We start from the raw sequence: 14244 nt of genomic DNA, 5'->3' as shown, positions 1-14244 counted from the left end.
TCAAAACGTGAATTTTACGTAAACTACTAATTTTATAACATTAAGATTTGTTACCTGAAACATTATTACATAGAACTACACTTTAACAAAGTTTTACACACAAATCTTAATTTTTACTTTTATGTTAAATGTGGTGCAATACTATATGCAGGCGCGTTACGATGACGTGACGCTACTAGCAGTGAACTAGGGTAAGTCCCGTGCACTCGCTCGCCTCTGTATCTTATACATGATACAGCGCTTGCTTTGCTTCAGTGTGTGTGTGTGTGTGTGTGTGTGTGTGTGTGTGTGTGTGTGTGTGTGTGTGTGTGTGTGTAGTGACTGAAGTGTTATGAAACAATGTGTGAATAGTGTGTGCAGTGACTGATAGTGAGATATGAGTGAACAGTGTGGCATTACATTATTTAATAAGTTATTTGTAAAAAGAAGTATTGTATACAAGGAGTAAATCTAATGATTGCCTCTAACTAGCAGTCTGTAAATATACGTGTACACGAATTAGCTTAATTTAAATTGATCTAAACTTGTAAATACTTTGACATGTCCTGTATCCTTGTAAAAAGAGATCTACGGATGAATAAAGCTATTACTACTACTACTATTACTACTACTACTTATTTCTGTTTAATAGCTTGCGGTCTCAGAGTTAATTAATAATCAAATAAATATATATAATATTATCCAGTAAAAAAAAGAAACAGTAGAGCATGTTGTTAGAAACCGAGAGGTAAAAAGAAAACGGCCTGGTTAACAATCGAAAGATTGCAGGTTCGAATCCCGGCTGGGTCAATTTCTTTCGCTATATCTTTTAACCTGTCATTCACCTCTCAATGTTGTAGAGATTAGCCAGAAAGAAGATGTGGCTTGGATTCCATGTTACACTGTAGTTTCTCTTTTTTCGGTCTGACATATGGATGGGGATATGCAAGGCGGCTAAGTGATATCCAACTAACTGCAATCATTTCAGAACAACTACCTAGTGTAAAACATGCGAGACCAGAACATGCGCTTTTCTGTTATTTATGTATAGAGTAAAGCGTAGCATGGGATGCACCTTCACCTCATTTATATAGGGAAAGTTATTCAACAAAGCAGAAAATGACAACTTTAGGTTTCCAGCTTTCCTTGAGTCAAACATACATGCGAACAAGACTCCCTGCTTGGTGGGGCGAAAGATATTCCTTGTTTGGAAACTTAAATATTATACAGAAGAGTAGTAAACGAATCGCCACTAGCGAGAAAGAGTTTTAGGCGTCATACAGAACGTAGAGAGGGGGCAAGGTATTCCTGGTTTTAATACAGAATTTTTTTTACGGATGAGTACAGTCAATTACGAATTGCTTCTATACATGGTTCCGGGACGCATTTTGAAATATGACCACAATTTAAGACGGCCAGTTTGTGCTTCCTTCAGATTACCAGTCGCAATTCACTCTCTTAATCCATAACAAATTTTTCGAACAAGGGACAATGAGTTACTCAACTTTGAAGTATCGTAATAAATACGACCAACAACGAAAAGAGAGTCACCTGCAATCGTTTGAGAACAACAGCATAGCGAAGAAACATGGGAATTCCAAATATATGTTTTTTTTACGGTTCAAGTAATACGTTTCCCAAAAAGTAATTCAACAACTTCAGCCACTTTGCTTTGTTTACATACAATATGTTCTCTCGGCAGCGCAGTAGATGTCTCAACTTTCGCTTTCTGCTTTCCTTGAATCAAACCTACGTGTGGACACGATTCTTTGCGTGGCACAGCGAAGAAGTGAGCCATGAAGAATCCACGAAAAAATATTGTGACAATGAGTCTCAGCAATGCAACACAGTGAGTACTATGCTTCACAAGAGGAGTGTTGTAACACGAGCTAAACATGTGGAGCATGCTGGTTGTTTCTTATTCTTTTTTTTTATACGTGTCATGCCAGTCAGCTTTCTATGCATGCTGAATCAGAGATACATACACCCATGATTAGTATGCTATATTTACTTGGTTATCGAAATATTACTTACATTACAATGTGATACCAACATTGCCATGAGATGTCACTCCAAACGCCAATTCAATATGTAACACACAATATTCATGCCTCCAGACAATTTATCAGATTTGTGCAACTTACATCACGTAAATTATACGAAGGTGATGACGTTCACTTACTTCACATTGCTCACTGAATTTTATTGGTGGCCTCAAACAAAATACAATACGCCAGTCAAGTCGTCTGGTCGTAAATATATAATGCTCCCCTGCCAACCCGGGCCGAGTTGCTAGTTCAGCAGTTTGTTGAGTAAGAGCGTGGCTGGCATTCCACACCAATGATAAAAGAATCGCCTTAGGTTTTCCACAGTCTACTAGACACAACTTTTGTCCTTCATGCAGTGTCCATAAAGCATTACTTTTCTGTGAATTCTCGACCGAGATTTGCACATGTTTACCGACAATTTAAATGTAAAAAGGATTTAACAAATTTATGAAAGATGTTTGATGCTGGCTGCCAAATGTTGGTTGATCGACAAAAATTAAGGGTGGAGACTATATGAGGACTATGATCCGAAACACCGTAGCAGGCTCTGCAGCGACTGGGAAAAGGACAAAAGTATGCAGCTACTGCATAGGCCCTCAAAGTCGCCCGATACTAATCCTACTCAAAATATATGGTCTTATATCAAAAATAACTTGCAAAGAAAAAAGATCTTTACTTTGAAACAGCAACCAACGCAGATTCGACGCATTTAGAGGTCTCTTCCATGTGAATACAAGGAAAACTTGGTTTCAAGCATGACTCGGAGATATCAAGCAATTATCGAAACTGCTGGAGACTGGACTTATTATTAATTGCAACTGCATTTTGTTTATATATGATGTTTGTATATGTTCTAGTTTGTTGTCAAATAAATTTTTCTACTAATTACTCTGAGCACGATCTTACATGACATATTATATGCAAATAACAGCGCTCGCCGTTCAGGAGTGAGTTCGTTCGACGTGCCACCGCGCAGAGTGGCTGCGTGGTTTGAGGTGCCATATCGCGGACTGCGCGGCCCCTCCCGCAGGAGGTTCGAGTCCTCCCTCGGGCATGGGTGTGTGTGTTGTTCTTAGCATAAGCTAGTTTAAGTAGTGTGCAAGTCTAGGGACCGATGACCTCAGCGGTTTGATCCCTTAGGAATTCACATACATTTCAACATTTCTGAAAACGTGCCATGGTATGTGGATTAATGAATTGGAAAAAGCTGTTACCTCATTACACGATCGCTTTTAGTTCAACAAAGTTTACACTGCTTTCAGTAAAACATGACTAGTATATGGACCAGAGAGAAAGAACCTTCGTGATTTGTGAGACTGATATGACAGACAACTACGACTGTGGAGAGTTGCGGTCGCAAAAATCGATGAGGATCACGTTCCGTGCAATACACTAGCACATTACCGAGGGTGCGCCAACCAGAATGGAAACCGTATTTTGCGTGCATCTCGTTGAGAAACACTTCCCGTATGAGGACGGCACTAACCATTTGCGGTACCTTGCTCACTAGCCTCCGCCTGTTTCACTCTACGAGCTGCAGTTGTTCATCTGTCGACCGTGGCGCGGGACATCTTAATCGCACTAACTGGAACCTCGTTTCTGTTTCGCTTGTTCATACTGACTATCAACTGATCGGCTGTAATACCTCTACGTCCAAGTCTCTCGAGCGTATTGAAAAGGCGATTATTATGTACCCTATGTAACACTTTTATATGCTGATCAGTACTTCTGACACGAGGATTTGTTGCCTAAAAGTAGTCCGGAGAATTTTTATACGGCCTGTACATATCACGGAAAGGATAAAAAGAAGGAATCATAACAGTTGGTAATTACCTGTGGTGCGATGAGTCGTACTCTTGAGGAAGTGGTGAGCGGGTGGCCGTCCTTGAGCCAGGAAACGGCCAGCTGCGGATGGCCCTCCGTGGTGCAGTTGAGCTGCGCTGCACGGCCCACGTCCACCGTCTGTTGCTGAGGGCTGATGTACGCAGACAGCGGCGCTGTAACATTTCCATGTACTGTCAACAGTACATACTTATCTCAAGTTAGATCATTCCTACGAATACGAAACAGTAACTGCATTGTGCTACCAAAACGCTTGCCGATTCTCTGAGTTTTTTAAATCAGTTATTTACACTTTCCCTATTAGTGTCAGGCAGTATGCAGTCTAGCTGATACGTTTCAGCCACTGCAAAAAAAATACTGTAAATCTATTGTCACACATTTATCTGGTGAAATAGTGACGATGAAACGATCTTCATGCCGCTCATTCTCTTGCACGGTTCTTTAAGTGACAGTGTTGATTGTGGTGACAGCTCCAGGAAATTCTAAGTCATGGTTTCAGTTTGTGGTAGAATTCAAAAAATACTACATGGAAGCAATGTCGGATATTGGTGCGATTCCTCTGCACCCCTTGATTGATACTGCAACTGCCCACATCACCAAGTTACCCGTAGGTTGCAATCAAGCCGCTAAAGCGTTTGGTAGCTATATCAGGACCAAGGGGCTTCCCTATGGTTTCTCACTCTCTGGCTCACCATTCGTTCAATCAATTTCCACCGGATTAAAGTCAGCTGCCCAATTTTCTTATGAGGTGCCTGCAGAAGATAGCATCTATAGATTTCATGACCCTGAAACAAGTGACTGTTAACTACATGGCGGGACGCAGCGTCGAAATCATTAAAATTCGAGATACCGACAAATTTTCTATATTGACTACCAAAATATAATTCCACATACTAGAAGATATAATAAACGTTACTGATATTAAGGAGGTGATGATTTACACCTTTTAAACATTTTTGGAAAATCATGACTTGGTACAGTATCTGTATGTTACTTCATTAAAACTAACAGTTTCTGTCAAATATTAGATCATCCCCATTTATACAAAGAGATTGGAAAATACCATAATAAGGCACAATGATAACGAACCCAAAAAACTCATTATACGCCCAGAAAACATTCATCACACAAAGTACACACAGAAAAAAGAAATTAAATCTAGAGAATACGTAAAATCATGGTAACCTGTGTACAGCCAAAGTTAGGCATTCATTGCATCAGCACTATAGAATGAAGGGAACTAAACGATTTAGACGTTAGGCAATATATTAAAAGGGAGAAGCATACGACTGGACTGAAGTGGCATATTTTCATGTGTCACAAAAGTAATTTTAAATATGGTACAAATCGCTCCAAGGATGTATTCTACAGATAAATATATAGTGATACATGGCGTGTATCTGATGTTAACATAATGTTGGCAAACTGAAACATAGAAACTTACGTCAAGTTACATATAAGCATGTAATATATGAAGAACTGCAGCCTAAATGTCATGAATAGAAAACACAACAATGATCATTTTTAAAGTAAGCACAAATGAAGAAAAATCACAGTAATTACAGTCTCTAATACCTGTGAAACTACTACAGCATCAATACGTTACACTGTATAACGCATTTACGTACATATTATGTAACAACCAAAAAGGTCAGTAAACCTTGTATCGATGATACTTCTCCATATATAAATTACTTCATAGCATAATATTCTATCTCAAAATATGTAAGACTTAGGGACATCTGAAACCAACACATGGATTTGCAATAAAATTCAATTAGGAAATGAAGAAATCTATGGTAGCTTAACCATGCAATAACAGAGTAAGAGACTCTATCATATTGGTCAGTTTCGTACAAAACTTCATATTAAAGTTTAGGAACACATCGGTCAAAATAATACGTCAGCATTCGGGGCCCATTTGAAAAGTACTCCAGGTTCCATGAAAAATAATGTGAGGGTATTCTATGGGAAGGATGTGATCTGAATGACAAAAAATACATAGCTAATTTTGTAGAAATCTTGATTTATTTAGAATAACCACAAATCAAGTATATTCTAGTAATAAGTGAATTTAAATTAAGCCTATCTTAAATTTTCTCTTAACATTATTGTAATGAATCCTGCGAGGTTGACAGTCTGCGTCTATAGAAATTGTTCAAGTCCTTTTGACCTTTATTTAACCCAGAAACACACATATACAGGATGGTCAGAAACAGTCTGGAAAGCTTGTGAGGGTTTGCACGGTAGGTTATGCTCAGGCCTTCTAGATACGATTAGTGTCAGTTGCTCTTTTTCGAAGAACGCGTTTGGCGACACCGTCTCTAGTGCGGGGCTTGAATCTGCAAGCGCAACGGCCTGATTGACTAACATAAGTGCTAATTAACGTGAAAACTGCGCAACGTATCGTATTTCTTCCTTGACAATTATTTTTCAACAAAAGCTACCCTACAACGCCCTCACGAGCATTTTGGATTGTTTTGGAGCACCCTGTATAAACTATTGATATACACTATTTAGTAATATTTATGTGACCACGTGTCAAAATCCTGAATAACCACCATTTGCACCACAGATCGCTACAAGACGTGCAGAAAGAGTGTTAATTAGGTGCTGGATGGTGCCGACATGGGTGTGTTGTGGAACCATGCTGACTCAAGTGCCGTGGCCGGCTGCGCTACGTTTCTCCGTTGGCGCAAACAGCCCGATCGTGGTGGTACCACAAATTCTCGATTTTGTTTAAATCCTAAGAGTGTGGTAACCAAGGATATACGGTAAATTCATCCAGATGCTCCTCAAACCACTCACGTACACCGCAAGCTGTGCGACATGTTATATTGTCTTGCTGGTAGATGCCATCGTGGCGAGGAAAAACAAACTGCGTGTAAGGGTGGACATGGTGCCAAGGATAGCTGAAAATTGTGTTTACCCATTGTACTTTTCAGAATGACAAGATCACCCACGGAATATCATGAAAACATTCACCAGACCATAACACTCACTCCTCTGGCCTGGTCTCTTCCGAAAATTGTTGCAGGGTGTTTGTTTTAAGACATTTCAAGTCGATGGAGCATAAGATATGAGTCATCTGGAAAAGGCCACTTGTCGCCACTCAGTGGACGTCCAGATGCGGTACTGGCGTGCGAATTCCAGCTTTCGTCGCCTATGAATAGCATTCAGCATGGGTACATAAACCAGGCGCCTGCTGCGGAGGCCCACACGCAGAAATGTTCACTGAACGGTCACTGAGGAGACGCTGTTGATAGCCCCTTGTTTCATCTGGGCAACCAGTGGCACGTCTATTGGCCCTTACACACCTTCCCAGCTGTCGTTCTTCCCTGTCATCTATGGCCCGTGGTGCACCATAGTTTCATCGGGGCAGGTTTTGTATAGCGGCATTTTGCCACGCACGGCTTACTTTAGACATAGTGGCAAGCGAATAGTTTACAAACTTAGCCTTTTTGGATATGCATCCACCCTTGGCTTCAAAGCCGATGGCTATGCCCTTTTCGACGTCAGATAAATTGCTCCGTTTCCGTACTACGACAATGACTGCACTGTTTTCCACATGTCTCCGACACGCTTTAAATACATCTGCATCTACATGACTACTCTGCAATTCACATCTAAGTGCTTGGCAGAGGGTTCATCGAACCACAAACATACTGTCTCTCTACTATTCCACTCCCGAACAGCGAGCGGGAAAAATGAACACCGAAACCTTTCTGTTCGAGCTCTGATTTCTCTTATTTTATTTTGATGATCATTCCTACCTATGTAGGTTGGGCTCAACAAAATATTTTCGCATTCGGAAGAGAAAGTTGGTGACTGAAATTTCGTAAAAAGGTCTCGCCGCGACGAAAAACGTCTATGCTGTAATGACTTCCATCCCAACTCGTGTATCATATCTGCCACACTCTCTCCCCTATAACGTGATAATACAAAACGAGCTGCCCTTTTTTGCACCCTTTCGATGTCCTCCGTCAATCCCACCTGGTAAGGATCCCTCACCGCGCTGCAATATTCTAACAGAGGACGAACGAGTGTAGTGTAAGCTGTCTCCTTAGTGGACTTGTTGCATCTTCTAAGTGACCTGCCAATGAAACTCAACCTTTGGCTCGCCTTCCCGACAATATTATCTATGTGGTCCTTCCAACTGAAGTTGTTCGTAATTTTAACACCCAGGTACTTAGTTGAATTGACAGCCTTGAGAATTGTACTATTTATCGAGTAATCGAATTCCAACGGATTTCTTTTGGAACTCATGTGGATCATCTCACACTTTTCGTTATTTAGCGTCAACTGCCATCTGACACACCATACAGCAATCTTTTCTAAATCGCTTTGCAACTGATACTGGTCTTCGGATGACCTTACTAGACGGTAAATTACAGCATCATCTGCGAACAGTCTAAGAGAACTGCTCAGATTGTCACCCAGGTCATTTATATAGATCAGGAACAGTAGAGGTCCCAGGACGCTTCCCTGGGGAACACCTGATATCACTTCAGTTTTACTCGATGATTTGCCGTCTATTACTACGAACTGCGACCTTCCTGACAGGAAATCACGAATCCAGTCGCACAACTGAGACGATACCCCATAGCTCCGCAGCTTGATTAGAAGTCGCTTGTGAGGAACGGTGTCAAAAGCTTTCCGGAAATCTAGAAATACGGAATCAACTTGAGATCCCCTGTCGATAGCGGCCATTACTTCGTGCGAATAAAGAGCTAGCTGCGTTGCACAAGAGCGATGTTTTCTGAAGCCATGCTGATTACGTGTCAATAGATCGTTCCCTTCGAGGTGATTCATAATGTTTGAACTTCGCATGCTTTTTCCGTTGCCTCTGCAACAGCGTTCGGACCTTTTTTGTGTACCACGGGGGATCCGTTCCATCTCTTACCAATTTATGAGGTATGAATATCTTAATTGCTGTTGCTACTATATATTTGAATTTGAGCCACATCTCGTCTACATTCGCATAGTCAGTTCGGAAGGAATGGAAATTGTCTTTTAGGAAGGCTTCTAGTGGCACTTTATCCGCTTTTTTAAATAAAATTATTTTGCATTTGTTTCTGATGGATTTGGAAGAAATGGTATTGAGCCTAGCTACAATGACCTTGTGATCACTAATCCCTGTATCAGTCATGATGCTCTCTATCAGCTCTGGATTGTTTGTGGCTAAGAGTTCAAGTGTGTTTTCGCAACCATTTACAATTCGCGTGGGTTCGTGGACTAACTGCTCGAAATAATTTTCGGAGAAAGCATTTAGGACAATCTCGGAAGACGTTTTCTGCCTACCACCGGTTTTGAACAAGTATTTTTGCCAACATACCGAGGGTAGGTTGAAGTCCCCACCAACTATAATCGTATGAGTGGGGTATTTATTTGCTACGAGACTCAAACTTTCTCTGAACTGTTCCGCAACAGTATCATCGGAGTCTGGGGGTCGGTAAAAGGAGCCAATTATTAACTTAATTCGGCTGTTAAGTATAACCTCCACCCACACCAATTCGCACGGAGTATCTACTTCGACTTCACTACAAGATAAACCACTACTGACAGACACAAACACTCCACCACCAATTCTGCCTAATCTATCTTTCCTCAACACCGTCTGGGACTTCGTAAAAATTTCTGCAGAACTTATTTCAGACTTTATCCAGCTTTCTGTACCTATAACGATATCAGCTTCTGTGCTTTCTATTAGCGCTTGAAGCTCAGGGACTTTTCCAGCGCAACCACAACAATTTACAACTATAATTCCGACTGTTCCTTGATCCAAGCACGTCCTGTAATTGCCAAGCACCCTTTGACATTGCAGCCCATCCCGCACTTTCCCGAGGCCTTCTAACCTAAAAAACCGCCCAGTCCACGCCACACAGCCTCCGCTACCCGTGTAGCCGCCAGCTGAGTGTAGTGAACACCTGACCTATTCAGCGGAACCCGAAACCCCACCACCCTATGACGCAAGTCAAGGAATCTGCAGCCAATACGGTCGCAAAACCGTCTGAGCCTCTGATTCAGACCCTCCACCCGGCTGTGCACCAAAGGTCCGCAGTCGGTTCTGTCAACGATGCTGCAGATGGTGAGCTCTGCCTTCATCTCGTAAGCAAGACCGGCAGCCTTCACCAAATCAGATAGCCGCTGGAATCCAGAGAGAATTTCCTCAGATCCAAAGCGACACACGTCATTAGTGCCGACATGTGCCACCACCTGCAGCTGGCTGCACCCTCCACTACTTGTCCTGTCACCTGCCGTCTGCTAGGGTTTACTGCATACTGACATCAAACATAGGTGATGGTCACATTAATGTGACTGGACTATGTACTTCCTTTCATTTATGTTTCCCTTGTATACTGACACTGATATATACTGTATACCACTATGATAACCTTGAGACACAGTTTAAGTCACTTCTTACATGAAAAAAACGTTGTATGTTAATCTCACCTCAGTATACCATTCATCCTGTGTTTTAAGTAACCCCATCTCTGGTGCTGACAAGGATAATTAATGTAGATAGTACGTCACTGACTCTGCATATGTATTTACTTTTGTCGATGTTCATATAATGTTTACAACAAATTGCATCTGTAGTGATATCATAGGTAATGTGTATATTTATTTAAGAAGATTGTTCAGTTTTTTGACATGTGTCAGACAAGCTGTTACGATAATTCAGTTTCCCCATGTGTTTGTATTAAACACATGAATAAGTGTTGTGTTTCAATTCCCCTTCATTAGCGAGTATCTATTTCACAATACGAAATGGTCTAGGGGAGGGAGGGGCAAATAAAGGTGGCCTGGAAGAGTGGATATGATTGGACGTAAATTTATGACCGCATTAACGGAGGAGGAAAAGACCTAGAATTACTTCCAACACGATGGAACAACTACCCATGCAGCCAGCCAAACAGTGGAGCACATGTACACAATCTTCACTCCTGAAAGAGTTGTTAGCAGACGTCAGTCTGATTGCAACCCTAGCTAGCCACCCAGATCCCTTGATCTGTCAGTTGTGATTCCTTTGTGTGGCGAGCCCTCAACTCTAAGCTGTATCACATCAGCACTCATAGTCTTCAAGACCTGCTGCAGAACGTTTCGAATGAGACAATTCCAGCACTCCGATTTCAATCCGTCTTCAGCAAATTACTGAGCAGTGCCCAAAAGTGCCAAGAGATAAATGGTGGTCGCTTTCAACATCTTCTATAGCCAAGTTAGTACTCTATTACCTTTCCTCTGCTGTATTGTTTTGTACCCGGGAACTGTGTTCTCCAGGCCACTTTTATTTGTCCCACCCTGTATAATACACACACATTCACACATTGTGGGTACGAGACCGATAAATTGTTACAAGGATGTATATTCAGCCTTCCTGTTTGTGGTAAAATGTATACATGTCAGGTGACTGATGATGAGACAGTAATATTTCATTGATTAGGATGATGGATTAGATACCACATTTTAGTAGTTGGTTTGGAGACTGTACTCACTGAACTAACAAATGATGGAATAGGTATGAGAAGTTCTGACTGTCGATGTCTGGTTAAGTTTTCTTTATGTTTTGAGTTCAGTCTACTTTAAAGCCAACCAAATGTAGTTTGATGATGACAACAATGTGCCTCAAATAACATATCATTGACTATGACTATACATACTGACAGAAATATCGTGAATACACAGAATGAAAACTAGTGATGAGGCTACATCAGTATAATGATTTTCGATTGTGTCCTTGAGAGAAGTTGGTACTTTCACTGGTTTAAACCCATTAATAGGTGTTGTGTTTCAGTACGCCTTCCATTTGCGATGGATATTTGCAATATGTATATATAAGTTTGGTATAATGTTTGCAAATTTGTATATTTAGTCTTCTTCCTTGTATCACCACATGCACGTGTTAGCAGTTCTGATAATTTACACTTTGGGCTGCTGTGGCAATCACTTTATGTTTTAGTCAGTTTTTATGAAATATTCTTTTCGATGAAATGAACATCTGGTTGTTATATTCATGGCAGATTCTGACTGTGCCATTACGTAGTTAAACTACAATGTATGTCTTCATATTTTAATTTCAGTTTACTGTGAAACCAATTGTTGGTTTAAAAGTATGAATGTGTTTCATACAATTTATGATAAAATGGGATGTTAGCAACAGATATACTTCAGACAGAAGTATTTCTGATACAGTGTTCGAAACTTTTTGATGAGGTAAAACATTTATAATGACGATCAATTGATATATTAATCTTCAGAGGGGTTTATGTATACATTCATTCATAACCTTTATGTGCTAGTATTACAAACATTAATAATTATTGTACTTCAGTAACTCCTTCATTAGACAGTATGTATCTCACAACATGAAATGTTTTAATGCAATCAACAAGCGAATGTAGACTGTTGACAAGATTGCATGACCAGACTTCCCAATTATGTTAACATGTACACATATTTTTAACTGGCTTAAATAAATTATCATTTAACTGCTAAGATGATAGGGTAAGCAAAAAACGATAGCAGGTTACTTTGATCTTTCAAATACCAAGTGGATGGAGACCTCTGCATACATGAGAGGCTCTGTCCTTGCTATTACATGGTTAAACTACAATAAATTCCTTTGTTTCCTAATTCCAATTTATTGTGAAAGCATATGTTAGCTTGAGACGATTACCACGTCGCATACAATGCGGAGTAGAGCTTACACTACTGGAAGTTAAAATTGCTACACCAAGAATAAATGCAGATGATAAACGGGTATTAATTGGACAAATATATTATACTAGACCTGACATATAATTACATTTTCACGCAATTTGGGTGCATAGATCCTGATAAATTAGTACCCAGAAAAACCACATCTAGCAGTAATAATGGCCTTGAAACGCCTGGGCATTGAGTCAGACAGAGCTTGGATGGCGTGTACAGGTACAGCTGCCCCTACAGCTTCAACACGATACCACAGTTCATCGAGAGTAGTGATTGGTGTATTGTGACGAGCCAGTTGCTCGGCCACCATTGACCAGATGTTTTCAATTGGTGAGAGATTTGGAGAATGTGCTGGCCCAGGCATGAGTCGAATATTTTCTGTATCCAGTAAGGCCCGTACAGGACCTGCAACATGCGGTCGTGCATTATCCTGCTGAAATGTAGGGTTTCACAGGGATCGTATGAAGGGTAGAGCCACAAGTCGTACCACATCTGAAATGTAACGTCGACTGTTCAAAGTGCTGTCAATGCGAACAAGAGGTGACCGAGACATGTACCCAATATCACCCCACACCATCACGGCGGGTGATACACCAGTATGACGATGGCGAATACACGATCCAATGTGCGTTCACCGCGACGTCGCCAAACACGGATGCGACCATCATTATGCTGTAAACATAACCTGGATTCCACCGAAAAAATTACGTTTTACCATTCGTGCACCCAGGTTCGTCGTTGAGTACACCATCGCAGGCGCTCCTGTCTGTGATGCAGCGTGAAGGCTAACGGCAGCCACGGTCTACGAGCTGATAATCCATGCTGCTGCAAACGTCGTCGAACTGTTTGTGCAGATGGTTGTTGTCTTGGAGACGTCCCCATCTGTTGACTCAGGGATCGAGACGTGGCTGCACGATCCGTTACAGCCATGCGGATAAGATGCCTGTCATCTCGACTGTTAGTGATACGAGGCCTTTGGGCTCCAGCACGGCGTTCCATATTACCCACCTGAATCCACCGATTCCTTATTCTGCTAACAGTCATTGGATCTCGACCAACGCGAGCAGCAATGTCGCGATACGATAAACCGCAATCGCGATAGGCTACAATTCGACCTTTATCAGAGTCGGAAACGAGATGGTATGCATTTCTACTCCTTACACGAGGCATCACAACAACGTTTCACCAGAAAACGACGGTCAACTGCTGTTTGTGTATGCGAAATCGGATGGAAACTTTCCTCATTTCAGCACTTTGCAGGTGTTGCCACCGGCGCCAACCTTGTGTGAAAGCTCTGAAAAGCTAATCATTTGCATATCACAGCATTTTCTTCCTGTCGGTTAAGTATCGCGTCTGTAGCACGTCATCTTCGTGGTGTAGCAATTTCAACGGTCAGTGGCGTAACTGTATGAATTTATGTACATATACACAAGCACCGTGTATACAAAATTTATTGAAGCTTTTTGGATTTTGCCGGCCGCGGTGGTCTCGCGGTTCTAGGCGCGCAGCCCGGAACTGTGCGACTGCTACGGTCGCAGGTTCGAATCCTGCCTCGGGCATGGATGTGTGTGATGTCCTTAGGTTAGTTAGGTTTAAGTAGTTCTAAGTTCTAGGGGACTAATGACCACAGCGGTTGAGTCCCATAGTGCTCAGAGCCATTTGA

The 14244-nt window shown here is 41.4% G+C and overlaps 1 protein-coding gene across 1 annotated transcript in view; it reads right to left on the bottom strand.

Annotated features, from left to right (window-relative positions):
- Positions 1–3571: 3571 nt before the first annotated feature.
- LOC126298115 (Down syndrome cell adhesion molecule homolog) overlaps positions 3572–14244 on the bottom strand; it is a 1905244-nt gene continuing 1894571 nt past the window's right edge. The window contains exons 9-10 of the mRNA XM_049989435.1: positions 3861–4024; positions 3572–3775 (exon numbers count right to left, since the gene is read on the bottom strand). Coding sequence (XP_049845392.1) covers positions 3572–3775; positions 3861–4024 — 368 coding nt within the window. The remainder of the gene's footprint in view (positions 3776–3860; positions 4025–14244) is intronic.

The sequence above is a fragment of the Schistocerca gregaria genome, chromosome X (assembly GCF_023897955.1).
Source record: "Schistocerca gregaria isolate iqSchGreg1 chromosome X, iqSchGreg1.2, whole genome shotgun sequence".
In the NCBI taxonomy this organism is placed as follows: domain Eukaryota; kingdom Metazoa; phylum Arthropoda; class Insecta; order Orthoptera; family Acrididae; genus Schistocerca; species Schistocerca gregaria.
The sequence above is the reverse complement of the archived record's forward strand: the minus strand, read 5'-3'. Positions and strand labels throughout refer to the sequence as shown.